Source organism: Arachis hypogaea, chromosome 16 (assembly GCF_003086295.3).
Source record: "Arachis hypogaea cultivar Tifrunner chromosome 16, arahy.Tifrunner.gnm2.J5K5, whole genome shotgun sequence".
Lineage (NCBI taxonomy): Eukaryota > Viridiplantae > Streptophyta > Magnoliopsida > Fabales > Fabaceae > Arachis > Arachis hypogaea.
The window spans coordinates 140,946,029-140,973,661 of record NC_092051.1 but is presented as its reverse complement, the minus strand read 5'-3'; the positions used below and the strand labels follow the sequence as shown (position 1 = coordinate 140,973,661).

At 38.2% G+C, this 27,633-nt stretch overlaps 4 protein-coding genes and 1 long non-coding RNA gene across 5 annotated transcripts; all 5 read right to left on the bottom strand.

The window, feature by feature from the left end:
- Window positions 1-574: 574 nt before the first annotated feature.
- Window positions 575-4,610, bottom strand: LOC112757715 (uncharacterized). The gene is made up of 9 exons (XM_072220748.1): window positions 4,512-4,610; window positions 4,373-4,424; window positions 3,934-4,168; window positions 3,451-3,575; window positions 2,670-2,710; window positions 2,199-2,284; window positions 1,689-1,830; window positions 1,222-1,380; window positions 575-1,137 (listed from the first exon to the last, which is right to left on the bottom strand). Exons 1-7 carry the CDS (start codon window positions 4,608-4,610, stop codon window positions 1,689-1,691), a joined length of 780 nt encoding a protein of 259 aa, XP_072076849.1. The 3' UTR covers window positions 575-1,137; window positions 1,222-1,380.
- LOC140180289 (protein trichome birefringence-like 11) lies at window positions 795-1,346 on the bottom strand. The gene is made up of 2 exons (XM_072220749.1): window positions 1,222-1,346; window positions 795-1,137 (listed from the first exon to the last, which is right to left on the bottom strand). The coding sequence occupies exons 1-2, from the start codon at window positions 1,344-1,346 to the stop codon at window positions 795-797; spliced, it is 468 nt and encodes a 155-aa protein (XP_072076850.1).
- A 2,829-nt stretch (window positions 4,611-7,439) lies between the features above and the next one.
- On the bottom strand, window positions 7,440-8,138 carry LOC114925547 (uncharacterized). Its single transcript, XR_003814881.2, has 2 exons — window positions 7,829-8,138; window positions 7,440-7,720 (listed from the first exon to the last, which is right to left on the bottom strand). It is a non-coding gene; the product is annotated as an uncharacterized lncRNA (long non-coding RNA).
- Window positions 8,139-11,157: 3,019 nt separating this feature from the next.
- On the bottom strand, window positions 11,158-11,841 carry LOC114925523 (uncharacterized). Its single transcript, XM_029293894.1, has one exon. The coding sequence runs from the start codon at window positions 11,839-11,841 to the stop codon at window positions 11,158-11,160; it is 684 nt and encodes a 227-aa protein (XP_029149727.1).
- Window positions 11,842-25,165: 13,324 nt separating this feature from the next.
- LOC112757714 (uncharacterized) lies at window positions 25,166-27,253 on the bottom strand. The gene is made up of 2 exons (XM_025806270.1): window positions 25,648-27,253; window positions 25,166-25,548 (listed from the first exon to the last, which is right to left on the bottom strand). Exons 1-2 carry the CDS (start codon window positions 27,251-27,253, stop codon window positions 25,166-25,168), a joined length of 1,989 nt encoding a protein of 662 aa, XP_025662055.1.
- Between the last annotated feature and the right edge of the window lie 380 nt (window positions 27,254-27,633).

The following is a 27,633-nucleotide window of genomic DNA, read 5'->3' as shown; positions in this document are numbered from 1 at the left end:
ATAAAAAAAGATATTTTTTTATCAAAATAATAGCGCCCAAACAACACTACAAGAAAAACACCCATTCAGGTACACTTGAAAAGTGTAGCCAAAAGTGAAAAAAAAATGATGCCTTAGGCTACGGCTACGCTTTTTGGGCTACGGCTACGCTTTTTGGGGTGATTCCTATTCGGCCGTTGCCTATTCTCAAAGGCTACGCTTTTCTGCACCAAGGGCTACGCTTTTGGCGTTTGGGAATAGGCTACGCTTTTCAAGTGATGCTGTCCAGGACCAAAGGCTACGCTTTTCAGCTTTCATTTTTCCAGAATAGGCTACGCTTTTCAACGCTACTGCATCACTTATAAAGCGTAGCCACATTGTATACCATAGCTACTTTTTATAAGCGTAGCCTTAGATCCCTCTTTTTTTTTTTTTTGTATACTATAGCTACTGTATATAAGTGTAGCCTTAGGTCCCTCATTGTTTTTTTTTATTTTCTATATATATATATATATATATATATATATATATATATATATTCTAATAATTTTTTTTCTAAAACCTAATATTTAGTAATATGATTATATATTACATGTATAATAATTTTATAATTTTATTTGAATAAATTGAATATTATAAAATAAAAATAAATACATAATTATACTAAATAATTTCTTTAAATAAATACATAATTCTATTCTACGTGTTAGCGTCTTTTTGAGACTGCTGAGAACAATTTGCGAGTCCTTGCTACCCAAGACAAATAAAAAAGAATTGTTGTATATAATGCTTCCATGACTCTTTGAAGTTCCTTGCTATGAGAAGCCTTCATGTTTCATGAACATTGCATAAAGCAGCTCATTCCATGTATCAGGTACACCAGGCAGACACCAGTGGCTGCAATCTTGCTGATGGAGTGCCGCCGTGCCGCCATTCGGACCAAGATAGTAGATTGATGAGTGTCCATCTTTTCTCTGAGCTGTCATCTCTGTTATATTCAATATTTTTAACTTGACAAGTTCAGTGCTGTTTTTGTGTGATGATAGCAATGAATTGCCTATTTTGAATTGTGACCAGTTATCATTAGGCACTAATGACATGTTAAGCTCTGGAAGTGTTTCCAAATGACAACTTCCACCGCTTCTCCAATCTCCACTTCTGTTCATACATTATTGGATAAATATATGTAAAACTTGGAAGGCAAAATATAAATCATAACAATTGTTGCAACAAATTACAAACCTGAAGTGCACGGGTGCATATGTACGAAAGAAAACTTGACTCTTGTTAAGATTTACAGTATCTTGTATCCAATTCAACACAGTCTCCATTGACTTCCTATATGCATCTTCCACCTTCATTTCCATCTTAACTTCCATACCTTGTTGGAAATAACAGCCCCTGAGCAAATATGAAAAGGTTTGTTTATCGAGATTCCAGAATTAATCCACGTATTAAATGATTCTTAAAAGTTAGCACAACACTGCTACCAGCTCAAACAACTAAACCAAAATAACTGTAAAAATTACAAACAAAAAAATTGTAATTGCCATGCAATCATTTAACCACAAATTCAGCACAATCATCATTTAGCAAGAATTAAATTGATATAATCAAACAGATTTGGGACCCAGCAGCAGCAGCAGCAATTAAATCATTCAAGAGATAACGGCAAAACAACAAAATAGGGCAGGAAAAAAAAAGACAACCTAGAAGAAGGTGGAAATTAGGGCAGAACCGGATAGCACAGGACAGAATAGCAGCAGGCAGAATCGAAGAAAAGGAATTTGTGAAACAGCAGGCAAAGACAGCAGACGCTGGTGGTGCTGGGTGAGCCACCAAATTTTGCTCCTGAAAAGGAAACACAATTATGTCCACTAGCAGGTCTCCATAGGAACAGTTTACTAAGTTTTTAAAAATCATAGGGACGCATCAAAGATCTTATTATTGCTTCATCAAAGGACATATGCTCAGGATCTTAGATTTAACAATTTTTTCTATCTTATATTTACTTAATTTGAATTAATAACTTCAAACTTAACTACTTAAAGCATGCACTACTCAATCATTTTTTCCATGAAATGGAATTTTGTAACTCATCAATATGTTCATATATTTCTCTGTACATAAGCCCCCATATTAGGCATTCACTTTGGCTTCATTCAAAATTTAAGTTGAACCTCAGATAGAAAAGAGAAATAAAGCTGGCAGAAACATACCAAGATAAAGTCTTATTGGATGTTGAAAGATAGTTCACGAGCATACCCAAATTTCTCTTGAGGACGCCACGAACTACACTTGAAGTCTGAAAGGGGAGGGGGAAAATGAAAAAATCATCCTCAACAAAACATTAAGGTGTATTGACAGGTATTAGTCATCTTAAATTTTTCTCTTTAAACCATACTCACAACCAGCAAAGCATACAAAATTAAAGATGATTTTTTAAATGCAGAGGTTTCATAGTTGTTTCATGCAGGCTACCTTTATCACCACATCTTTTATGGAAAGACTCATGGAAGTTTACAGCATCATCTGAGAAAAAGTACCTAAAGAAGTCTTCAACCTTTATCTACAGTTTGTAAATTTAAAATTTTAAAATTTCTAATAAATTTACAAGACTAATATTACTAAAGTCAACAAGGGAAAACTTGAAAATGAAAAAAAATGGTATTTTTTCTAATAAGAAATACCAGAAAATCAGCTTCTGCAACACCTGTGTATTCTTCTGGGACTGCACATTAGAAAATAAGCTCAGATCAGCAGAGTTTTTGAAAAAATATGATGGATTAATAAAATATATTATAAGTTAAATACAATAGATATTTTTTTTATCTTTTTTATAAAATAATAATTTCATTAATATTTAAGGAGAAGGATAATATGATAAAAAAGCAAAACAAAGGATTCATCTATAAAGCATGGCTTTTAAACCCTAAACACAATGGGCATGAAAAATTGATCAATTTTGCTTAGGCAAAGTTTCCTAGGGTTATATATTTAATATTTTTTAACTTCTCAGACCATAAATAAACAGAGGGGTTGGAGAATTTCAAAGACGGGATCAATCAAGTCCGTTTACCAACTTCTATTTGTAAGAAATCCCATTTCAATTTGGTTTCCTTTCTTATCAACAACAGAACCAACTTTCCCACCAATAAAAGTCCTCGACTCATATATATCCACCTGATCGAGAGCAATTAGAAGTAAACACACTAGATAAAATGCATTAGCTAGAATATCCTAATAAATTTAACACCATAATTGTGTTAAGAAACTGACCAAATCACTCCCCTTTGCTTCAAAAATCAAGTTTACCATGTACACCATAACATCCAATTTCAAAATAACATTTTCTTCGTTCCATACTGATAAGTCGCTTTGACTTTTCACATATATTCATAAATCAAAGTATCAAAATGACTTATAAAATATATGAAGGAAGTATGATATTAAAGATTAAAGGAGCTGAACCTCGTGTCCTTGATCCAAGAGTTCCAGTGTAGTTGACATGCCAGAAAGCCCAGCTCCAAGGATGGCAACTTTCAGCTTTGGTCCTCGATAATGTTCTGGCTCCGGCGAAAACAGCCCTTTTGGCGCTGGCAGGAAACCATTTCATTTGTCAAACTTACAGCTCAGCTCAATTACTTAATAACTAAACCTGGTAACATGGCAAACCAGATTCATTCATAAGCTCACACCACTCCCCTATGATATGTGTTGCGTACTCAGGTTTGAGACTTGATTAGGGTCAATAGTGGATGAGAACTCTTAATATTTTGTGTATAACTGTGTGTGTAGTATAGGTATGTGTTGTGATATTATAATACTCAAAATTATAGGCTATCCAATTTATGACAAAAAAAAACAATTAGAAAACTGAAATATAAAACGAGTAACATGGTGAATATGCAGCTAGCATACATAGTAATTAAAATATTTAATAATTGGACTTACAATGTTCCAGCGAATTGTGTGCTAAGATAAGCTTGGTCTTCAGGGAAGAACCTGGCAAGGCCAAAGTCTCCAATCTTGGGATGAAACTTATGATCAAGAAGAATGTTGCTTGCTTTGATGTCTCGGTGAACAATTCTTAGATGTGAATCCTCATGAAGGTACTGCAATCCCCTTGCCACGCCTAGAACAATTTGGAACCTAGTGCTCCAATTCAGGAATCGATCAGCATTGTTCCCTGCATGAGGGGAACATTCAAAGTTTCAATTTGCTCTGTTTAACCAATCCTAAGCTCTTGTGGGAATTAAAAAAAGAAGGGATACCATATATGAAGAGGTCCAAACTTCTGTATTCACAATCCTATATAACCATCCTTCACAATCCAGTATTCACCCACAGGCACAGAAATTCAGCAAAAATTAATGAAATTGAAAGTTCAAACGCTCCCCTTCCCTCTCTTCCAGTCCAATACAACTTCTAAAATATATTGTTGCCTACAGAGACATCGAAATTAAAATTGAAATGAGAATGAAATGAAAGTTGAAGAGGGAGAGAGAGAGAGAGATAGAGGTTAGGAGTACAGACAGGAGCACAGCAAGCCCTAGCTGCGGCGGCGGCTTCAATCGACCCCAGGAGCGACGACAGTGCACGGCGAAACAGCCTCCTCTCTTGCGTCGCATCTTCGTCCTCTCTCTCTATCTCGTCTGCAAATCGTCTCTCTCTCCCCTCCAGGCTCCCTGCTCCGCGACGGCAATGGCGGCGGGTGCAACGACGTTGCGGCGGTGACCCCCTCTCACTCTCTATTCTCTCGATCGCGCTCTCTCATCTCCGTCTCCCTCCTCTCCTCCCTCTGGTTCACTCTTTCTCTCAGATCTGGGTGTGTGTGTGTGAAAGGGGGGCGTGGTGGCAGTGGTGAGTGATGGTGAGAATGAGTGTGAGTGTGTGGGTGTGTTAGGGTTAGGGTTTTCAACAATTAATTCGAAGGTGATTTGCGAAGGTGAGGGGCGAAACTTTTTTTCTGATCAGAAGGCGAAAGTGAGGGTATTCGAAGGCGAGTGATTTGGTGATAAGGAAAAGGAAAATTACTAAGTGTTTGGGTGCATTTGGCCTAGATACATTAGGCTACGTTTTTAAAGTGCACCCAAAACTTAACAAATAGGCTACCCTTTAAAAGCGTCTCCTTTGATATGAAAAGTGAACTTATAGATATCAACCTACGGCTACGCTTTATAAGTGATTTCTATAATACCTAAGGCTACGCTTTTTAAATGATGCCGCATTTGTGTATCCTTTTCTCTTATAAAAAGGCAACACGGAGAAAAGCATAATGAATAGGCTACGCTTTTTAAATGTAGCTTAAAAAAAGTGTGGCTGAATGGGTATTTTTCTTGTAGTGCAAGTACTTAAAAATAATATTTTTATTGTCAATTAGTTAAAATTCTAGAACATTTCCAGAAAGCTTATGACTTTAAGTTTTCTTTTGAGTTATGTTTGGGTTATTTTCTCACAAATTTAATGACTGAAAATTAGAATGCTCTGGTGGAGCCAGATTAAATTGTTAGTTTTGGAATTTGCAAACAATGCCACAGCTCAAGATTCATTAATAAAATATGCCATTTTAGTGATGTCGGAGTTGAATCCAAAATGAACTTGATTGGGTACGTTCACTTAATTTATTCTACTGATGTTATTTTTCTGTGATATTTTTGTAGTTTGATCACGGTATAAGCGACAATATTGGTGAAACTGAAAGTGGAATTAGTGGATATGTTCTTTGTACAGTTGATATATCAAGTCTTAGGTGTTGTTTGTATTTTTCATTTTTTTTAATTTTCAATGTGCAATGAGAAATTGAGATGTGTAATGTATAATGATTTTATAGAAACGGGATTATATTTGGACAGCCATATTGCAACATCATTAAAGAAGTGAGTGAATACTCATTTTTACATGATATTATAACTGAGCCTTTTTTTTTTGTTAGTTTACTGATTAAGTCATGTTTTTTTTAGAGCTATTGAATAGATAGAATAGGCATTTGATTAAACCCAAAGGCTTGGTTATTATTAGGTTAAGCTTCAATACCTAATCTCTTTAAATATGGTTTGAACTTTTTTAAACATGTATAATTTTGAACTAATTTTATTTGTATGCATTATAATTTTAGTTAAATGACTAAAATAAAAAAATAATATGAGGTTTATTTTAATATAGCGACAAAATTGGTATTTAAACTAATATTCTGCGAAACATTATTGACATACTTGCTATTGATGATGGTGACAAATTAAAGATTTTATTGCGACGAAAACATTTGTAAGATACCTATCGATTTGTTACTAGTTTAAAAGGAATTTGCGATGATATTTGCGATAGTAATAGCTTTAGTTTAGCGACAAAATTCCTACAAATTTGATTAAGAATTTTCAAAGATTAGCTATAGATTTGCTACAAAATGTGATAAATTTGCGATCATATTAGCGGACAACTTGCGACGAGTTAGGTTCGAAAAAATTTATTACTAATTAGCGTCAACTAAGCATTCCATTTTATTTACGAAGTTAGCTTGTATTTAGCGATGAGTCTGCTGCAGTAGAGTTTGTCGTTAATTAACGACTACCGTTTATTCTATTTCTTCGATTGGCGACTATCTATTTGGTAGCTAAAAAACTTTCCGATGAATTAACGACTGTTGTGTTTGTCTCATTGATATGCGACTTGTAATTAGCGAGAAAAACATTAATTGATAAACGGTAGCTAATTCATCACAAATTATATTTTGCGTCAAATTAGCGATGATTTTACGATCTTTTTTGTGATTGCTAATTAGCTATATTCTTGTAGTGATAAAAAAATAAAGATATAAACATTATTATTTTTATATTTTGTTTAATAATAAACTAAATATAAAGAATAAATTATGAAAGTTCGAGTTTATCTCATTATTTTTATACAAATGGTTATATATTTTTCAATTTTGAAAAACAAATATGTTCACAAATTAAAAGGTGAAGGAGTAATATGTCATTTTCACTTAAAAGAGCTCAAACATAACTGCTCTGCTAGTACCGCGAGCCTTTGAAAAAGGCTTAGCTCTAACCAGAGAAGACACTAGAGACTAGAGAGGCATTGAGATATTATAGAATGAATAAGAATTTTAAGCATTCCTTCAAAGAATTTGCAAAATCTCTTCTCAAATTACTCTTAAATTTATAAATATTTTGTTAAATAATTTAGGTAAAATAACTTAAATTTTCTCAAAAAATACATTACCTCTTTTAGTCGTTCAATCTAAACAATTTTTTAGTAACCTTTATTCAATAATTAGATGGATGAAATTCATAATATGAAAAAGTTATTTGATAACATTAAAGAATAAAACTTACACCTAAAATAAAAAAGATCAACACCGATGGAAATATCTATATTTCTATATTGATATTTTTTCTTAGATAAAAATAGAGTAAATAGTCATTTCTGACCATGAAAGATTCGGACGCTGACAAAACTGACCATAAAAAATTAAAATTAAAATTATACCCATGTAAGATAAGTTTTGTTCGACAAAAATAACCAATTATTACATTTTTGTTCATAATTTCATAAACACTCCTAACCATTCATCTCCCTTTATCTCTACAACCAAACCCTAACCCTATCAATCTAACCCCGCTCCCTCCTCCTCTGTCTTTACTCTCCAACCTCACCATCCCCTTCTCCCACCACCATCCCTTCCATCCCCTTACCCTCTCTTTGCCGTCGACCATTTCAGATTGAACAGATGACCGACCTACAATAAGACGAAAATGAAATTCAAAATTCACCTGAGGATGATGTTGGATTACTTGCTGGGATGTATCATGATTTATCTCAGCTAGGTATTGACAGTAATACATACCCATTGATAAATGTAAGGACTTAAGATCCTTCAAGAAAATTCATGCACAGTTATTGACCTCTGCCCTTGTTTTCAATGACTTGATTGTCGCCAAAGTTGCAAATCTTTTTGGTAAACATGTCACCAATGTTCATTACACCAGCAATTACTTGAAGCAATTGGATTGGAGCTTGAGCTCCTTCCCTTGCAACTTGTTCATTTCCAGCTATGCTTCTTCCCACTCATCCAGGGCTGCAATTCTTGTATATAGATGGGTTTTTAAAAATGGGTTTGAGAGTAAAGACAGAGGAGGAGGGAGTGGGGTTAGATTGATAGGGTTAGAGATTGGTTTTAGAGATAAAGGGAGATGAAAGGTTAGGGGTGTTTATGAAATTATGAATAAAAATGTAATAATTGGTTATTTTTGTCGAACAAAATTTATCTTAAATGGGTATAACTTTAATTTTAATTTTTCATGGTCAGTTTGGTCAGCATCCGAATCTTTCATAGTTAGAAATGACTATTTATTTGATAAAAATATCTATTTTTTTTTTGTAAATAAACTTATAACCAATTTAGTAAAAATTGATATTTTAAGGAGGATGTGAAGACTAAAGAGTAATATAATAACATAAAATTTATGTTTTGAGTTCTAATTTATGAAATAAGTTTTTAAAATAAATTTGTGGGTTTATCTGACTGTAAATAGATTGAATTTAAGTTTGAAAAAAAATTATAAAAAATAATAAACTTAGATCATATATTTATAACATGAATCAAGTTCCACAAAATCAAACTCAATTCGACCCAACCTATTTCCATTCATGTGTACAGATTATACATGAATACATGAAACTTAACATGAGATAACAAAGTATCACTTTTTAATATACATATTGGTGCATGGATAGTGTAGAACGCTGGTATGGGGGTGGGAAGTGCTTCACAAAATTGTGGTGTCAGGGGTGAACAACTCGGACCCTCCGAGTTCCAAGCACAACACGCATGGTCCGAGAAGCATTGATTTTGTTCACTGAAGCTTGCAACTCGGACCCTCCGAGATCGATGAAGCACACGGACCATCCGATTTCCTCTCCACCCATCGCACGGTCCGAGTTCGTCACCAAGTTGACACGCGTCGCGCGCATAGTTAACCCCGAACGGTGCCCCTGAAACCCAACAAAGACCCCTCAACACCCTCTCTCACCATCCGATTACCATTCACTCTCTCACATTTCACTCTCAACTTCAGTCACCTTCTTCATCCTTTCTCTGGCTTCTTTGCATGGTGGAGGAGCTTTAATCATGCCAAAAAAATATAAAATTAAAGATGTTGATCGATCTGAGCTTCACATTATTCATTATCTCAATGATCCTGATTATGTAAGTTTTTTTAAAATTTTTTTAAATTTTATAAATTTAGTATGTTTATATTTATTAATATTAAAAATTTAATTATTATGGCTGTTGTGAAAAATGCAGCTAAAGAAAATAAATAGAATGATTACTAATTTTTCAATATTTGTTAGATTTTTTAAAGATTTTTTTACAGATTTTTAATGATAAATATTATTATAAGAAAATTAATATTAAAAATTTAATTATTATGGCTGTTGTGAAAAATGCAATTAAAGAAAATAAATAGAATGATTGTTACTAATTTTTCAATATTTGTTAGATTTATCAAAATTTTTTTTACAGATTTTTAATGATAAATATTATTATAAGGAAATTAATATTAAAAATTTAATTATTATGGCTGTTGTGAAAAATGCAATTAAAGAAAATAAATAGAATGATTGTTACAAATTTTGCAATATTTGTTAGATTTTTCAAAAATTTTTTTACAGATTTTTAATTATAAATATTATTATAAGGAAATTAATATTAAAAATTTAATTATTATGGCTATTGTGAAAAATGCAATTAAAGAAAATAAATAGAATGATTGTTACTAATTTTTCAATATTTGTTAGATTTTTCAAAAAAATTTTTACAGATTTTTAATTATAAATGTTATTATAAGAAATTCTTTATTATTATTGTTGTTAGTTAGTTTTCCCGCCTGTAATAGAAAAAGAGAAGTAAACAGAGTGGTTTAAGTAGAGAATGTAATTTTTGTTTAAATTTTTAATTAATTTTTAGTATAATTATTTGTGAGGAACGTTAATCATTTTTAAATGTTTTTTTAAAAAATTAACTATAACTGTTATTGATGAAGTTGATGATAATGTTATTGTTATTGTGAGATAGTGTTATTGTTGAATGATTAGTAGAATTATTGTAGTTAAGGCATGTTAGCTTTTTTGTTATGAGAAGATTTAAATTTTTTTAATTGTAGTAATTATTATTAGCAAGTTATTTATTGTTACCGTTGTATGAATATGAATGATGGCATATATTGATTAGGAATATTTTTTTATTGTTGAGAAAAAAATGTTTAACAAATGAGTCATTAATATTAGATATTATTGTAGATGTTGTAATATGGTTGAGAATTTTGATTAGGAATATTTGTATTAGTAATGTTTTTTATTTGCAGTTTTGATTAATTTTAAGGATTAATTAAATAATTTTAGAAGTTAGAATAATTAGTTATATAAAGATTCAGTAAAATGATTGATGATAGTAAGGTAGTAATTATTTTTTATCTGACTAGTAATTTGTTATTTTTTTTTTTGTAGAAATCAAGAATGTTGACATGTAACCACCCAGTTCCTTCTTGATTTGTGGTATCTATGTTGGTAATGAATATGTAATGTGCTGCATATACTTGTTTATTCAAAATTGTATACAGGTCAGGCGGACACTCCAGAGGACAACGTCAAAGGTTACAATCTGAGGATTGATCCGCCACGTCGGAGTGCTAATCGCTTCACTCCTTCTGTCTTAAAAAAAGCGGCCAAAAAATGCAAGAACTTTGTGAAGGATGTAAAGTGGGCAATGAGAAAGTAGTTGTGGAGTTATGTTTAGGGTAATTTGTATGTGTTGGACTTTGTATTGAGTAATTTGTATGTGTTGGATTTTGTATTGAGTAATTTTTATGTGTTGGACATTATGTATTAATGACTTGGACTATGGTAAGATTATATTGTATGTTTATTATCACCTAGTTGTTATGAATTTTTTTGATGTATTAACCATCTGGAGTATGTAATAATGTTTCATAAAATACTAATATGTTCATACAGATATTGATGTATTGATGTATTAACCATCATATTATATAATGCAACAGATATGTGATAATACTAGATTGTCATCATTTATAAGGTTACATATAGCAGGTCATGTTAACTCAGATTGCTCAATCAGGTTATATTATACAAGATCATCTTAAAACTATGAACCTAGGGGGCATCTCTGTTGGTATTTGAACCAGCTGACTGACGGCATCTGCTACGACTATGTCCCTCAGCCTCACATAGCGTACATCGCCTGGGACGACATAACATCCGCGTGTCCATCTCATTCAGAAAGCGCGTCATCCTGGGGCGACCTTTCGTGACCCGTCTCAGGTACGGATTTGGTATGAACCGAGGTCCGTTATAAGCAGGCCATGTGGTAGGATTACCTAGTGGCCTAAACCTAGCTCGGTACACCCGCCGCACTTGGTCCATCTTATACACATCATGCACATATAGTTGCCAATCCAGTCGCTGGTTGGCACAACATGCGAACACATGTCTGCAAGGGATCCAGTCCACCTGGAACTCACCACAGTCACATCGAAGGCCACATAGATCGACTGCAAACTCCAGCCCGCTCGGCATCTCACGAACCTCAAAGACCTCATTCTGGCGGTCAAAGCAACTAACCTGGATGTTTCCTGATGCAAGTTGGTTTGCATGCAACTTCGATGTCACGATATCAGAAAACACATGGCCAGCATTGATCCGGGCTTCCGCCTCCGCTCTTTTTCGGGTGAACAACTCGTTTAGTCTGTAGAATGTTGCCTTCACAAGAGCAGTAATGGGAAGATTGCATGCACCCTTCAAAACTGAATTGATACACTCCACTAGATTCGTCGTCATGTGACCCCATCGGTACCCACCATCAAAGGCCAATGCGTACTGTTCGCGAGGAATTCAGTTTAACCAGTTTGTGTACGCCTCGCCACGTTCCCGTAACCGCTGGTAACGCATTTCGTACTCCCGCACCATCCTCGAATATCCTGGTAGATCACAACAAATAGAAAGAAAAGTAATCGTTTTCAATAGAATTATTTAAGGAAGAATCTGTTAATAATTTGCTTAAATCTAATAAATGGTTACCAATGTTGACGACCAATTTTTGGAGGTACGGGGCCTTGAACTTTCTCAAAAAATTTGACTCTATATGCCTGATGCAAAACATATGAAAAGCTCTAGGCGGTGACCAAGCTCCGTTACTACGTTCCACAGCTGCATTGATGGACTCGTGCCTGTCGGATATTAGACCGACACCATCCCGAGTTACAACATATTGACGCAGGTTACTAAGAAAAAAATGCCATGCATCAGAAGTCTCTCCCTCCACAATAGCAAATGCAATTGGGACGATATTGTTATTGCCATCCTGTGAAACTGCCACAAGCAGACAACCCTTATACATTCCATACAAGTGAGTCCCATCCACCTGGACAATTGGCTTATAATGTCTGAATGCCCTAATACAAGGGTAATAACTCCAAAATACACGATGCAGTACCCGAATATCACCCATCAAGTCATCGCCTTGATATGTAGGCATAGTTTCAAAATGGACAACAGCAGATGGCTCCTTGTGACACATGGCCTCAAACCATATAGGCAACGCCTCATAAGAGACTTCCCAACCTCCAAATATTTTTTCTACTGCCCTTTGCTTATCCAACCATGCTTTCCGGTAGCTCATGGTGTAGTTGAACTTCGATTGCACTTCTGCTATAACCGATTTTACCTTTAAGGAGGAGTCAGCCTCAACCAGTGGCTTTATTGCTTCTGCAATTGTGATAGAATCCAGTTTCGAATGATCCTGTGAAATGGTGGCTCTGGTACAGGTGTGGCTACCATTATACCTCCTTATAACCCAACAGTACTTCCTGCTGATCAAGCTAACCCTGATAACCCAATCACACCTGACCCATACTGTGTACACTTGGCATAAAATGTCAACGGCTCAGACTCATACACCCGGTAGTCTACGCTTCGTCGTATCGTATACTCTTTTACCGCCTTAATAACAGCTTCTCTGGAACTGAACTCCATACCAATGGCAAATTCACCATCTGCGACAATAGGAACTTCTGCTACGACAGCCACCATTGGAAAAAATTTCATTAATACACAGGTATTTCAAAAACGATTCTAAAGGTAAATCAAATTTCACTGCATCCAGTATGTTATAACTCCAGACTTTGCAACATGTTATTATGTTACTCTAAACAAAATAAGAACATAAGCAGCAAATGTAAAAACTAGAGCAGACTGGCCGGTTCAATCGTCAAAGAAACAAACCGGACCGGTCCGGTCCGATTCACGGAGATTGAACCGTACAACGGGTCGAACCTGTGCAAATAATAATGTCCACAAACTCACGCATTTTGTAATAACCATATTATAGAGAATTTAAATATTATTTTCTAATAAATACTAGTAGCATATAACAGTTAAAAAAAACAAATTTTCTATTAGTGGTAAATATTGTATTAACCCGGTTCTATCCTGACAACTACTACATTCAACGCATGACTAATTAGTGGTAAATAAAAAGTAAATTATTCATAACTCAATCAATGTCTAACTAAAAAATCCTAATACCACGATTACTTACCTGCAGTCATATATTCCGGATATTTCGGAACATGCATGGCTTCCAAGTCCAACACTCGCATGAATGATGGCTCCTCAAACGCACTTCGTTTGCAAGTGCAATTTGCCACTTCTGTCACATCTGGGGCCATGGTTCCGTCACCTTGATCTTCATCTCCATCTGGACCAACAAATTCGTAGTTGCTTTCGAACTCTTCTTCACTGTTACTATTATAATCTTCCCGTAGAATATTCCGGTCAGCCTCAGATTGTTCAAACTCAACATACAACTCGAATGAACGAGATCTGAGACCGGTTTTCAATATACATTGAAAACATCTCCTGCATGCTCGCTTCGTCTCCATCGAATCTCTGGTTCCGTCACCATCTTCATCTGCCATTCGTATTGCTTTCGAATCTTCTTCACTGTTACTATTATTTGTGATATTCCGGTCAGCCTCAGATTGTTCAAACTCAACATACAACTCGATGAACGAGATCTGAGACCGGTTTTCAATATACATTGAAAACATCTCCTGCATGCTCGCTTCGTCCGTCACATATTTGGTTTGATACTGGATGAATCCACCAAACACCGGTACGGGATATCTGTATAGGATACAGGATATCTTTCTTGCCCGCTCAGAATTAATCTTTTTACAGATTACACCTTTGAGTTCTTCAAATGAGATAATAAAAGGAATAACAAGATCTAATGGATTTTCACAAATAAATTTTACTCCTTCACTCGTTTGTAACAAAATCTGACCAAAATAGTATATTTTTAGCAATACTTTGTCACTCATTTTTTTCACTCAACAAAAAATAAGCATAAGCTTAGCCTTAGCAACTACACTTTCAAAATCAAAACTGAAAAACCCAGATAGAAGAGGAGAGGAAGCAGCCGCTCAACAAGGAAGAAGACGGAACTAAGCTCCCACCACTAACACTTCACTCTTTTATATCAGCATGCTTAAGGAACTCGCACCCTTCGACTAGGTTAAACTGAACCAAAAAAAAAAAGTAAACGAACTCGGACCATCCGAGTTCCTCTTAGCCCTTCCACAAAACGGAGGGTCCGAGTTCAATGTGCCTTAACTCAAACTCTCAATCACGAACTCGGACCGTGCGATATGGGACGAAATTACCTACTAAAGAAATCGTAGGGTACGATTTCAATACCCAAAATTTTTTTCCTCCAATACAAATCGGACCGTGCGATTTGTTATTCAAAATTTAATCCAAAGAATTCGTACAGTCCGAGTTCCTCTATATCACACTGACAACAAAACTGTCCTACATATTTGTCCAGTCCCCCATAACTTCATATAGACGCATAGCACACACATGGCCTCCATTTCCATAAAATTGAGCCAACAAAAACCCAATTTAAGATGTGAGCTATTTTATTATTAGACCGCGTCCAATGTGAAAGCTTTCAATGTTTATTAATCAATTATAATAAGAGAATATAAATCTCTGTGAAGAGTGAATTTTCCTTTTCCTAAATTTTTCTCATCGTCTAATTTATAAAGGATTTTTTCTTTTCACTAATATAAATAATACATATAGTCTTTTTTATCTAATAAGTTGAATTGAATTATGATTTATTTACGATAAACTGTGTGTTTATTTCTATCAAGACTTTTTTATAGAGTAAAAAATTTGTTGGCTTAACCACGTAAAGTGAATTTAGATTGTCAAAATGAGGTTTGTAGTTGGAGATATTGGTTGCGCAACAATAATTCTATTTTGTGGTATTTTTATTTTTTTAAATTTTGTTGTAAATTTTAATTTTTAGATTAATTGGTTTATTATATATATGTTTGTATAATAATTCATTAATAAATATTTTTATGATGACATCTTTATATAAAAATAATATTATAAATTATTAAATAATATTACCTTCTATTTTGATTGTGTTGGGTTTTTTTCTCTCTTTTGTGAGGCTCAAGCCAAACATTTTGAGGGTGTCTCTTTGCACTTATTGTGCCACAACCCTAAGGATTTGGATTTTCTAAAATTTGAATTTCACTTTAAAAAGTAAAGTGTGATCTTCTCCCATTGAATAGTTTCTCTTTCATATTTATTATTGGTCCTACCTATGAAATCAATGGTGAAAGATCACACTTTACTCTCTAAAGTGAAATTCAAACTTTAGAGGATCCAAATCTCAACCGTAATTAGATTTTAGGGTCATTGTGAGGGAGAGAGAATAGCCACCAAGTGAGAGAGAAGAGGGAAAAATAGAATTCTCGTTTTTATCCAAAGCAGTAAATTTCAAATGTCAGTTTCTCATTCGTTCACCGTTGGATCGGCTTGAAATTTAAACTGCGTGTTTCACTCATCTTTTTCTTTATTCTGGTCGGTGAAGATGTTGATTGGATGTTTTCAGTGGGAGAAATTGGCTTCACAAGAGAGAAATTAGGTTTCCCGTTTTTACACAGAGCAGCAATCTTTGAACGGCGATTTATCATTCTTTCACCGTTGGATTGATGTGAAATTTGGACTGTAGATTTTTCACATCTTGTTCTTCATTCTGAACGGTAGAGATTTTAATTGAAAATCTGCAGAGAGAGAAATTGACTTCAACAGTAGCTCTATTTTTTTGGTATATTTCATCTTCTTGCTTCTCATTTGAAAGCTTTGGTGCTTTGATGTTTTGGCTGGTTATATGCACATTTTTGTACTTTGTTTGAGACTCTCTTGTACCTCATTTGATTATAGTGGATCTATTTCATTGGTCTGGACGACCCGTGGTTTTTACCTCTCACATTGAGAGGATTTTCCATGTTAAAATCTCGGTGTATTCTTGTTATTGCTTTACTTGCTATATTTGCTTGTTATAGTTGCTGCCATATTGTGTTGTGAGTGCTTCCATATTGTTCTTGTATTGGATATTTGTGTCGTTTTCGCTGCTAGGCTCTTTCATACTGGTATCAGAGCTTGTTGGTATTTTTCTGGGCTTGTGATTCTGTGAACAATGGAAGCTAATACTAATACTAATAGGATGATCACTCTTAATGGTTCTAATTATGATTTGTGAAAGTCAAAGATGGAAGATTTGCTTTATGTCAAGAATTTTCATCAACTAGTTTTTGGTACAAAGAAGTCTAATGATAAATCTGATGATGATTGGACTTTGTTGCATAGACAAGTCTATGGATATATTAGGCAGTGGGTTGACGATAATGTGTTGAACTATATTATTAGAGAGACACATGCTCGGACCCTTTGGATTAAGCTTGAACAGTTGTATACTTGAAAAACTGGGAATAACAAGATGTTTTTGATCAAGTAGTTGTTGGCTTTGAAGTATACAAATGGGACATCAATGACAGATCACTTGAATAATTTTCAAAGAATTATGAATTAGTTATATATCTTCCATGGGTATCAAATTTGATGAAAAGGTTCAAGGATTGTTACTTCTTGGCTCCTTACCAGACTCGTGGAAAATTCTCAAAATGTCATTGTCTAATTCTGCTCCTGATAGTGTAATCTCTATGGATCTTGCCAAGAGCAGTATTTTGAATGAAGAGATGAGAAGAAAATCACAAGGTACATCGACTACACATTCAGATGTTCTTGTTTCTGAGTCTAGGAGGAGAAACAAAAGTCGAGGTTCTAAAGGTAGAGATCAAAGCAGAAGCAAGTCTCGAGGAAAGTATAAGAATATTGAGTGTCATCATTGTAGTCAAAAGGGATATGTGAAGAAATTTTGTTGGCAGTTAAAGAAGGAGAAAGCCAAGGCAAGTAAAGACAAAAGCACAAATAAAGATGATGGTAGCAATGAAGACAAGGTTAATGTAACTCATGATGATTTTCTTATTGTTGAGGAGTTTGAATCTGTTAACCTTGTTGATAATAGCACTAGTTGGGTGATTGATAGTGGTGCTTCTATTCATGTTACATCTAGGAGGGATTTCTTTACCTCTTATACTCCTGGTGATTTTGGTGATGTGAAAATGGCTCATCAAGGTGTTGCAAAATGTGCTGGTGTTGGACGGATTTGTTTAGAAACCTTCAACGGTACCAAGTTGACTTTGAAGCGTGTGAAGCATGTTCCAGATATTCGGTTGAACTTACTTTCTGTTGGTAAGTTGTGTGATGAAGACTTGGATAGCTCATTCTCCCGTGATAGTTGGAAGTGCACCAAGGGTTCCATGGTTGTTGCTAGAGGTACATGACACTCTACTCTTTATTTAACTCAAGCAAAGATTGTAAAAGATGTTGTTAATGCTGCTGAGTTTGTTGATGAAACTGATTTATGGCATAAGAGATTATGGCATATGAGTGAGAAGGGTATAAATATGTTATCCAAGAGGAATCTTTTATCTGGTTGTAAGGTTGCTTTGTAAAAGTGCAACCATTATTTTGTTGGAAAACAAAACAGGGTTTCTTTTAAGAGTCATCCACCTTCAAGAAAGCAGAAGATACTTGACTTGGTGCATTCTGATGTATGTGGGCCGATGAAGACAATAACACTTGGAGGGTCTATCTATTTTGTAACCTTTATTGATGATCATTCTAGAAAATTATGGGTTTACACTTTGAAGACCAAAGATCAAGTTTTGAATGTGTTCAAGCAATTTCAAGCTTCTGTTGAAAGAGAAACTGGGAAGAAGTTGAAATGCATTCGATCTGACAATGGTGGTGAGTACTCAGGTCCATTTGATGCTTATTGTAAAGAGCATGGTATAAGACATCAGAAGACTCCTCCGAAGACTCCTCAGTTGAATGGCTTGGCTGAAAGGATGAACAGAATATTGGTTGAAAGAGTTAGGTATTTATTGTCACAATCTGGATTGGCAGAATCCTTTTGGGGTGAAGTTTTGAGCACTATTGTTCATATCTTGAACCGGACACCATGTGTTCCCTTGCAATTTGAAGTGCCAGAGAAGGTATGGTCAGGTAAAGATGTTTCTTATGATCATTTAAGAGTCTTTGGATGTAAAGCTTTTGTTCATATTCCTAAAGATGAGAGATCTAAGCTTGATATAAAGACTAGGCAGTGTATTTTTATTGGCTATGGCATGGATGAGTTTGGTTACAGGTTTTATGATCCTGTTAGCAAGAAGGTGATTCGGAGTAGAGATGTTGTCTTTGTTGAAGACTAAACATTGAAGGATGTTGATAATGTGGAGAAGCCAATGGTTCAGCCTAGTGATGATTTTTCTGACTTGGATATTACTCTCTCTATGCCTATGGTAGAAGATGGTAGAGTTGAAGCTCAAAATAATGAGCATGATACAAGTGCAGGTGAAGATGGAACAGTTGATCCGATACTTGATGAAGTTGGTAATGATGATCAAGATGAAGAACCAGCTTTAGAAATTCCTGCAAATGCACTTAGAAGGTCTACAAGAGAGAGAAAGCCTTCGTCAAGGTATTCTCCACATGAGTTTGTTTTGTTGACTGATGGGGAAGAACATGAATGCTTTGGAGAGGCTGTTGAAGATGAAAGAAAAACTCAATGGCTTGAAGCTATGCAAGAAGAAATGAAGTCATTGCTTGAGAATGATACCTATGAGTTGGTGAAGCTACCGAAGGGTATGCGAATTTTGAAGAACAAATGTGTATTTAGAATCAAGAATGAAGAACACAATTCTAAGCCTCGGTATAAGACTAGATTGGTTGTTAGAGGTTTTAGCCAGAGAAAAGGTGTTAATTATGAGGAGATCTTTTCTCCTGTTGTGAGGATGTCATCCATTCGTGCTGTGCTTGGATTAGCAGCGTCTCTTGATCTGGAGATTGAGCAAATGGATGTGAAGACAACTTTTCTTCATGGTGATTTAGACAAGGAGATCTACATGGAGCAACCGGAGGGCTTTGTTGTTAAAGGAAAGGAAGATTTTGTGTGCAAGCTTAAGAAGAGTCTTTATGGGTTGAAGCAAGCTCCAAAACAGTGGTACAAGAAGTTTGAATCTATTATGGGAAAGCATGGTTACCGTAAGACAACTTCAGATTATTGTGTATTTGTGCAAAAATTTTCTAATGATGATTTTATCATTCTTTTGCTTTATGTGGATGATATTTTGATTGTGGATAAGAATGCTTTGAGGATTAATGAGTTGAAGAAACAGTTGAGCAAGTTCTTTGCTATGAAGGACTTGGGTCCTGCCAAACAAATTTTGGGCATGACTATTACTCGTTATAGAGATTCCAAGAAGCTTTATTTGTCACAGGAGAAGTACATAAAGAAGGTGCTTCAAAGATTTGGCATGAATGATGCCTAATGTATTGCTAGTTCTTTTGCTCCTCATTTTAAGTTGAGCACCAAGCAGTGTCCAACCACTGATGAGGAGAAACAAGCAATGGATGAAATTCCTTATGCCTCAGCTGTTGGAAGCTTGATGTATGCTATGGTGTGTACTAGACCAGACATTGCTCTTGCGGTTGGTACTGTGAGTCGTTTTCTCTCTAATCTAGGTAAAGAATATTGGAATGCTGTTAAATGGATTATGAGATATCTCAAAGGTACAACTAACTTGAGTTTGAGTTTTGGTAGTGAAAAACCTTTGCTAGTTGGCTTTACTGATGCAGACATGGCAGGAGATATTGATTCTCGAAAGTCTACTTCAGGTTATTTGGTCAAGTTTGCAGGGGGAGCTATTTCATGGCAGTCAAAGCTACAAAAGTGTGTTGCATTTTCTACCACAGAGGCAGAGTTTATTGCAGCAACTGAAGCATGTAAAGAGTTGTTGTGGATGAAAAAATTTCTTGCAGCACTTGGTTTTAAGCAAGACCGTTATGTGTTGTTGTGTGATAGCCAAAGTGCTATTCATCTTGCCAAGAATTCTATTTTTCATGCAAGATCTAAACATATTGATGTTAGGTATCACTGGATACGGGATATGTTAGATTCCAAGTTGTTGGAACTTGAGAAAGTTCACATTGATGACAATGGTGCTAATATGATGACAAAAGCATTGTCAAGAGAAAAGTTTGAAACATGTTGTTTGATCGACGGAATGGCGAGAGCCTCCACCTAGTCGAGAAGGGGGAGATTTGCTGAGTATTTTTCTCTCCCTTGTGAGGTCCAAGCTCAGCATTTTGAGGGTGGCTCTTTACACCCATTGTGCCACAACCCTAATCAGATTTTGGGGTCATTGTGAGGGAGAGAGAATAGCCACCAAGTGAGAGAGAAGAGGAAAAAACAGAATTTTCGTTTTTATCCAAAGTAGTAAATTTAAAATGTCAGTTTCTCATTCGTTCTGGTCGGTGGAGATGTTGATTGGAGGTTTGAAGTGGGAGAAATTGGCTTCGCAAGAGAGAAATTAGGTTTTCCTTTTTACACAGAGCAGCAATCTTTGAACGGCGATTTCTCATTCTTTCACCATTGGATCGACGTGAAATTTGGACTGTAGATTCTTCACATTTTGTTCTTTATTATGAACGGTGAAGATTTTAATTAGAGGTCTTTAGAGGGAGAAATTGGCTTCGACAGCAGCTCTATTTTTTTGGGTATATTTCATCTTCTTGCTTCTCATTTGAAAGCTTTGGTACTTTGATGTTTTGGCTGGTTATATGCATATTTTTGTGCTTTGTTTGAGACTCTCTTGTACTTCATTTGATTATAGTAGAGCTATTTTATTGGTCTGGACGACCCGTGGTTTTTACCTCTCACATTGAGAGGGTTTTTCACGTTAAAATCTTGGTGTGTTCTTGTTATTGCTTTACTTGCTATATTTGTTTATTATAGTTGCTGCCATATTATGTTGTGAGTGCTTCTATATTATTTTTGTGTTGGATATTTGTATCGTTTTCGCTGCTAGACTCTTTCAGATTGTACTAAACCTTTATTTAGGACTTGATGTATGTGTTTTTTATTTTTCACTTCGAGAGATTTTTTATATTAAAATTTTAGAGTGTATGTATTATTCTTATCTCTCAGTTTTTTAGATTTGTTTTGTTTGTATAATTTTTAACTATATTATTGTCGATTACTACTGACATTTTAATTCGGTGTAGTATTGTTGGTTTTCTTATTCATATAAAAAATTATAAAAATATTATTTGTACACTAAAATTAGTCATTAAAATCAGTTATTAATATATTTGTATATAAATATATGTATGTACGAGATGTCTCTGGTACGGTTTGAAGGGTGGATCGGGAACCCGCGAACCTGAGCTGAAGCCGGGTTGCCTGACTGGAGCAATGGGGGGAGGTACCTGCAAAGACACTCCGACGCTCAAGTCAGAATGGATCTAAGAGGTAGAAGGTGTGAGGAATGAATGAATACCTGGAGGGACTTGGGTCCTCCTTTTATAGGTATTTGGTGAGCATCTTATCTTATCTTATTTGGCTAAGATAAGGGAGATATTTGAATTTGAAAGTCGGTTAGGAGTTCTAGAGGGCCGGTTTCGAGCCTTCTGGAAGATGGAGGCGGGTCGGACCCGAGAAACCGGGTTCGAGTTTAGTCGTGGGTCTGGGATCCGTGGGCCGGATCCGTAACAATTGCCCCCGCAGCGGGAGAGCAAACAAGGTCAGTCTGTCGCTGGAAGGTGTGGTATTTGACTGCGGGCTGGGTCTTTAGTTTTTCTTGGGTGTTCGTTTGATTCTCCGTCGCGAGATCGGTGTCTCGGCCTTGGCTTTTGCTGGAAGGTTCGTCTGACCGTTTTGGTTTGACGTGACTCTTCCGAGCCTACTGCGTCTGTTGCGTTCTTCGAGGCGTGCTTTATTAGCTTCTATTTTCGAGGGGGGTGTTTAATGCGAGGGAGCATTTTCCTCTTTTGCCCCTACGAGCCTTACCTTGTTTTTAGGGTTATTTGTGTATTTTCGCCCCCCTTCTTCTGTAACCGTTTTGGCCTTTTAATTCCCTCGTTTGTTTTGTTTTTTTCTTTTTTCGTTCTTTTGAAGAAATCTTCTCTTCTCTCTGTGTCACTGTTCTCTGGTGCTTTTTTGCCGCTTCTGCTTCTCAAGCTTCCCCAGGATCTTTTTCTCTGTTTCCAGGTTGGTGTGCTTCTTTTTTGTTTTGTGCTATGCCTATTTTGTATTTGCCATGCGTTGTACTTTGTTATTTTATTGCTGCATTGTGTTTTCTGCGGTGGTATTTTAAGTTTTGGAGGGGGGCTGAGTGTGGTTGTGTTTGGTTAGTAGTGGCGGTGCACCACCGTGTTGGTTTTGGCAGTAGCGGTAGGTTTCTGTTCTTGCTTCTACGTAGGGTTGGTAGGCTGATGGTGGTGCTCCTCCCTGTTTTAGGTATGCATCGGCGGAGAAATGAGGGTGTTGGTGCTCCCGTGGCTCCCTCCAGGGGCGTCCCCGCTCGCTACACTTGGGTGACTAGCGATGTGTGGGGCGTTCCGTCACGGATGACGGAGGCCGATCTTCAACGCCTCCGTGATCAGGGGGCGATTTGTGGTGGCGGTGAGATGGAGCGGCAGTACGAGCTTGCCCTTCCAGATGCCGACGAGCGTGTCTGTTATTTAAATCTTCATTCGCCCACTGTTCCGGACTGGATGTGGGTTTACGAGTCGATGTTTACACGGCTCGGCGTGCGGTTTCCTTTCTCGCCGTTTGTTCAGAATTTGCTGAGTCGGTGTTCCGTGGCGCCGTCTCAGCTTCATGCGAATAGTTGGGCTGCCGTGCGGTCTTTTGAGTTGGTGTGCCGGTATCTCGACCTTTCGGCTTCTGTTCCTGTTTTTCTTTTTCTTTTCTTATGCACTCTCCCGACTAAAGAAGGGAAGCATAAGAAGGGATACATGTCATTCCGTGCTCAGCCTCATCGCTGAATTTTTGGGTTGTTTGAGGATTCCTTTCACGGTTTCAAAAGGGAGTATTTTAAGGTGCGTCCCGTTCAGGGGCATCATCCGTTTTGGTTGTCGCCGGAAGGCGTCCGCCGGTTTCTGACGTACTGGAATTTCCGTGCTGGCCCGTCGGTTTTGACTAAGTTCACCTATGATGGCTTGTCCCAGGAGGATAAGGATGTCGCCAACATTTTGTGGCATTTGTTTGGCGAGCGTCCGTTGAATCCTCGGGATGTCATGGGGGACCCTGAGGCTTGTTGGGCGTATATCGGTGTGTGCTCTATCTCTTTCCTGATTTTTTGTTTCGTTTTTCCCGAGTTTGTAACTTGATTTTTCTTTGGTTTCTTTCAGTTGAGATGGCTGGTGGGCTGACTTCTTTGGCTAGGTTGAAGGCCGCGATGGGTCGGGAGGAGGGATCTTCGTCTCCTTCTACCCCTGTCTATCCTGCCGTGGATTCTCAGCCGGTTTCTCAGGAGGTGGTTTCCTCGGGTGCGCGGGCCGATGCTCAAGTTTCTCCTGGTCCTGCGAACTCTCCTGAAGTCGTCGTGGTGACGGCTGCTGAGGCTTCTCAGAAGAGAAAAAGGCCTGAAGACCCGAGCAGCGAGACTTTTGAGCAGGAGGGTTTGGTGCCTAGTGTGATGGATTGTCGTTTCGATGCCCCGGGTTTTATTGATCAACACTTGATGCCTGGTACGGAGCCGTTTTTTGATGGTTGCGATGTTTCGTTCTAGGCCAAGTCGGTGTACCGTGCCCTCCTTCGGTCTGCTGTCGTTGTTCGGAAGGCTGAGCCCGTGATGGCTCAAGTTGGTTTGCTGGATAAGAAACTTCGTCACTCTCAGGCTGAAATGGTTAAGCTGAAGGAGAAGCTTGAGACTGTCGAGATTGCGAGGGAGAAGGCAGTGAAGTCTTCTGAGGAGGCTGGGGCAGAGATTTCCGGCTTTCCGAGGTTGAGACTTCACTTGTTTCTCAGCTGGGTGAGGAGCGGCAGAAGGCTTCTGATGCGGGTTCCCAGGCTGCCGTGCTTCTTGGTGAGACGGAGGCTTTGAAGGCCGAGGTTGTTGCCTTGAAGAGGGAGAAAACGGAGCTGTTGGCTGATGCTAAGGATGCGATCGCTGCTACCGAGGAGACGATGAAGGCACAGGCCCTGGTGCTGGCTCCGGGCGTGGACGTGTCCGTGATGGGAGCGTTCAAGACCGTTCGTGATGGCCGGATAGTCGACCTCGAGTAGCTTTATCTCTTTGTAATTTTGTATTTTTGTCTTGAGACTTGGTTTTGTTTTTTGGATATTTTGGTTTGGCCGTGGGCCGTGTAACCGTGACTTTGTGATTCCGAATTCGTTAAATGACTTTTTCGGCCGTTCGGGCCTTTTTGTATATTCCGTTTAAGACTGTTCCGTTTTTTAGTATATTTCATTCCGTTTGGGATGAGCGGACCGTCGTGTGGTCGTATTTTCATGGATATCCGTGTGTCGGGCCTGAGGGGTGATCGGTCCCCTAGTCGTGGCCGTAATTTTGTTCCGTTATTTGGGACATTTTAAAATTGAAGAATTTAGGGATAGCCTTTTAATGAAATTTTATTGATGGGTGGGCCTCGTTAAAACCCTCCGTCTTTGGGGGGAAAGAGTACCCGGGATTGATACTTAAGCAATTTTCAAGAGTTTGTAAAATGGGAAGATAAGCAAATTTGTAAAATGGGAAGATACATAAACAAGTAAGAAGAGGTGACCTAGTTAGGTCGGCCTAGGTGTAGTATCGCCGTAAATTTGCGGCATTCCAGGTCCTTGGGACTTCGTCGCCGTTAAGCCGTTCGAGTTTGTATGCTCCTTTTCCGATTACCGCCTTGATTCTGTATGGTCCTTCCCAGTTGGGGGTGAGTTTCCCTTCTCCTGGGGCGGGGGACCGATGTCGTTTCGTTGTAGGACGAGGTCGTCGGCCGCAAATTCCCGTCGGACGACGCCATGGTTGAATCTTAAGCTGATTCTCTGTTTTAGGGCTATCTCTTTGATGTGAGCTATGCTTCTTTCCTCGTCAATGAGGTCTCGTTCTGCTTCCTCGTCGTTACCGCCGACCGTTTTTCTGGGGCTTGGGTCTCTGATTTCTACCGGGATGACCGCCTCCACGCCGTATGTTAGTCGGAAGGGAGTTTCTCTCGTGGTCGTTTGCGGTGTGGTTCGGTATGACCATAGGACCGATCCGAGCTCGTCGGCCCATAGTCCTTTGGCTTCGTCGAGCCGTTTCTTGAGTCCTTTGATGATTATTTTATTTGCGGATTCCACCTGTCCGTTTGTTTGGGGGTGTTCTACCGAGCTGAAACGGTGAGATACGCGTAGTCCTTCTAAGAATTCTCTGAACTTTTTGTCGGCAAATTGGGTTCCATTGTCCGAGATAACGATCTCGGGGATCCCGAATCGGGTGATGATCTGTCGCCAGAGGAATTTACGGCATTGGGCTGCCGTTATGGAGGCTAGGGGTTCGGCTTCGATCCACTTGGTGTAGTAGTCTATGGCGACGATGAGGTACCAGAGTTGACCGGGTGCCGTAGGGAAGGGTTCGACGAGGTCGATCCCCCAGGTGCCAAATGGCTGTTCTGCCGATATGATGCTGAGCTGGTGTGGTGCGGCTTGGTGGATATTGGCGTGCCTTTGGCATTTGTCGCAGCTTTTAACTATTTGTATGGAATCCCGGATAACCGTGGGCCAGAAGTAGCCTGCTCTAATGACTTTTTGGGCTAATGTTTTTCCTCCGACGTGGTGGCCGCAGCAACCTTCGTGGATTTCACAGAGTATGTACTCCGTGTTCTCGGGTTCGACGCATTTGAGTAGGGGTTGCGAGAATCCACGTTTGTATAGCTGTCCTGTGACAACGGTATAGTTGGCGGCTTCCCATTTTATTCGTTTACCCTCTTTGGGATCCGACAGCAGTGTTCCGTCAAGGAGGTACTGTAGGATAGGGTAGGTCCAAGATCCTTGGTTCGAGAGTGTTAGATGAGCGTTGGTTGTCGTTGACACAGAGGGTGACTTGACGACTTCCTGGATAAGCGATTTATTACCGTGTCCTGGTTTGGTACTGGCTAGTTTGGAAAGTAGGTCTGCCCTGGCGTTTCGTTCCCTAGGGACATGCTGTATGGTAACTCGCTCGAATCCTTCTTTTAGTTTGTTTACCTTAGCGAGGTACTGTTGGAGTAGGGGATCTCGTGTCTGGTAGTCCCCGTTGATTTGGGAGCTGACTACCTGTGAGTCGGTATTTACCTCTAGGACCTTTGCTCCGACTTCCCGAGCTAGGGCTAGGCCTGCCAGGAGGGCCTCGTATTCTGCCTGGTTGTTTGAGACTGGGAATTTATATCGTACTGATTGTTCGATTACGACTCCGTTCTGACTTTCGAGAATGACTCCGGCACCTCCAAAGGTGACGTTTGACGAGCCGTCAACATGTAGTTTCCACGATTCGGGGGTGGAGTTTCCTGGGGTCATCTCGGCGATAAAGTCGGCCATGGCCTGTGCTTTGATCGCGTACCGGGGTTCGAACTTGATTTCGAATTGAGATAGTTCGATGGACCATGCTAACATTCTTCCCGCAAGGTCGGGTTTTTGTAGTACTTGTTTGACCGCCTGGTCGGTTTGGACCGTCAAGGGGTGGGCCTGGAAGTATTGTCGCAGGCGTCGGGAGGCCGTGAGGAGTGTAAAAGCTAATTTTTCTAGTCGTGAGTAGCGAGTTTCCGCTTCTTGCAAGACTTTGCTTATGAAGTAGATAGGTTCTTGTTCCTTTTTCATGTTTTCACGGATGAGTGCTGCTGCGAGTGCCTCTTCCGTAATGGAGAGGTACAGGTAGAGTGTTTCCCTGTTTGGGGTTTGGCAAGGATTGGTGGTTCCGCTAGGACTTTCTTGAAATGCTGGAATGCTTCTTCGCACTCCGTCTCTCATTTAAAAGGGGCTCCTTTTTTCATTAGTTTGAAGAAAGGGATCGCTTTTTGAGCCGATGCCCCGAGAAAGTATGATAACGCCGTCAATCGGCCGGTGAGCTTTTGGATGTCTTTGAGGTTTTTTGGGCTCGTCATTTCGAGGACGGCGCAACATTTCTCCGGGTTTGCTTCAACTCCGCGCTGCGTGATCATAAAGCCGAGGAACTTCCCTGCCTCCATCCCGAAGGCACATTTTGCCGGGTTGAGTTGCATTTGGTGCTTTCGTAGGGTGTTCATTATGACCTTGAGGTCGTCGGTGAGTTATTCGTCGGATTCAGTTTTAGCGAACATGTCATCTATGTAGACTTCTAGTTTGCTTCCGGACAGGTTTTGAAATATCTT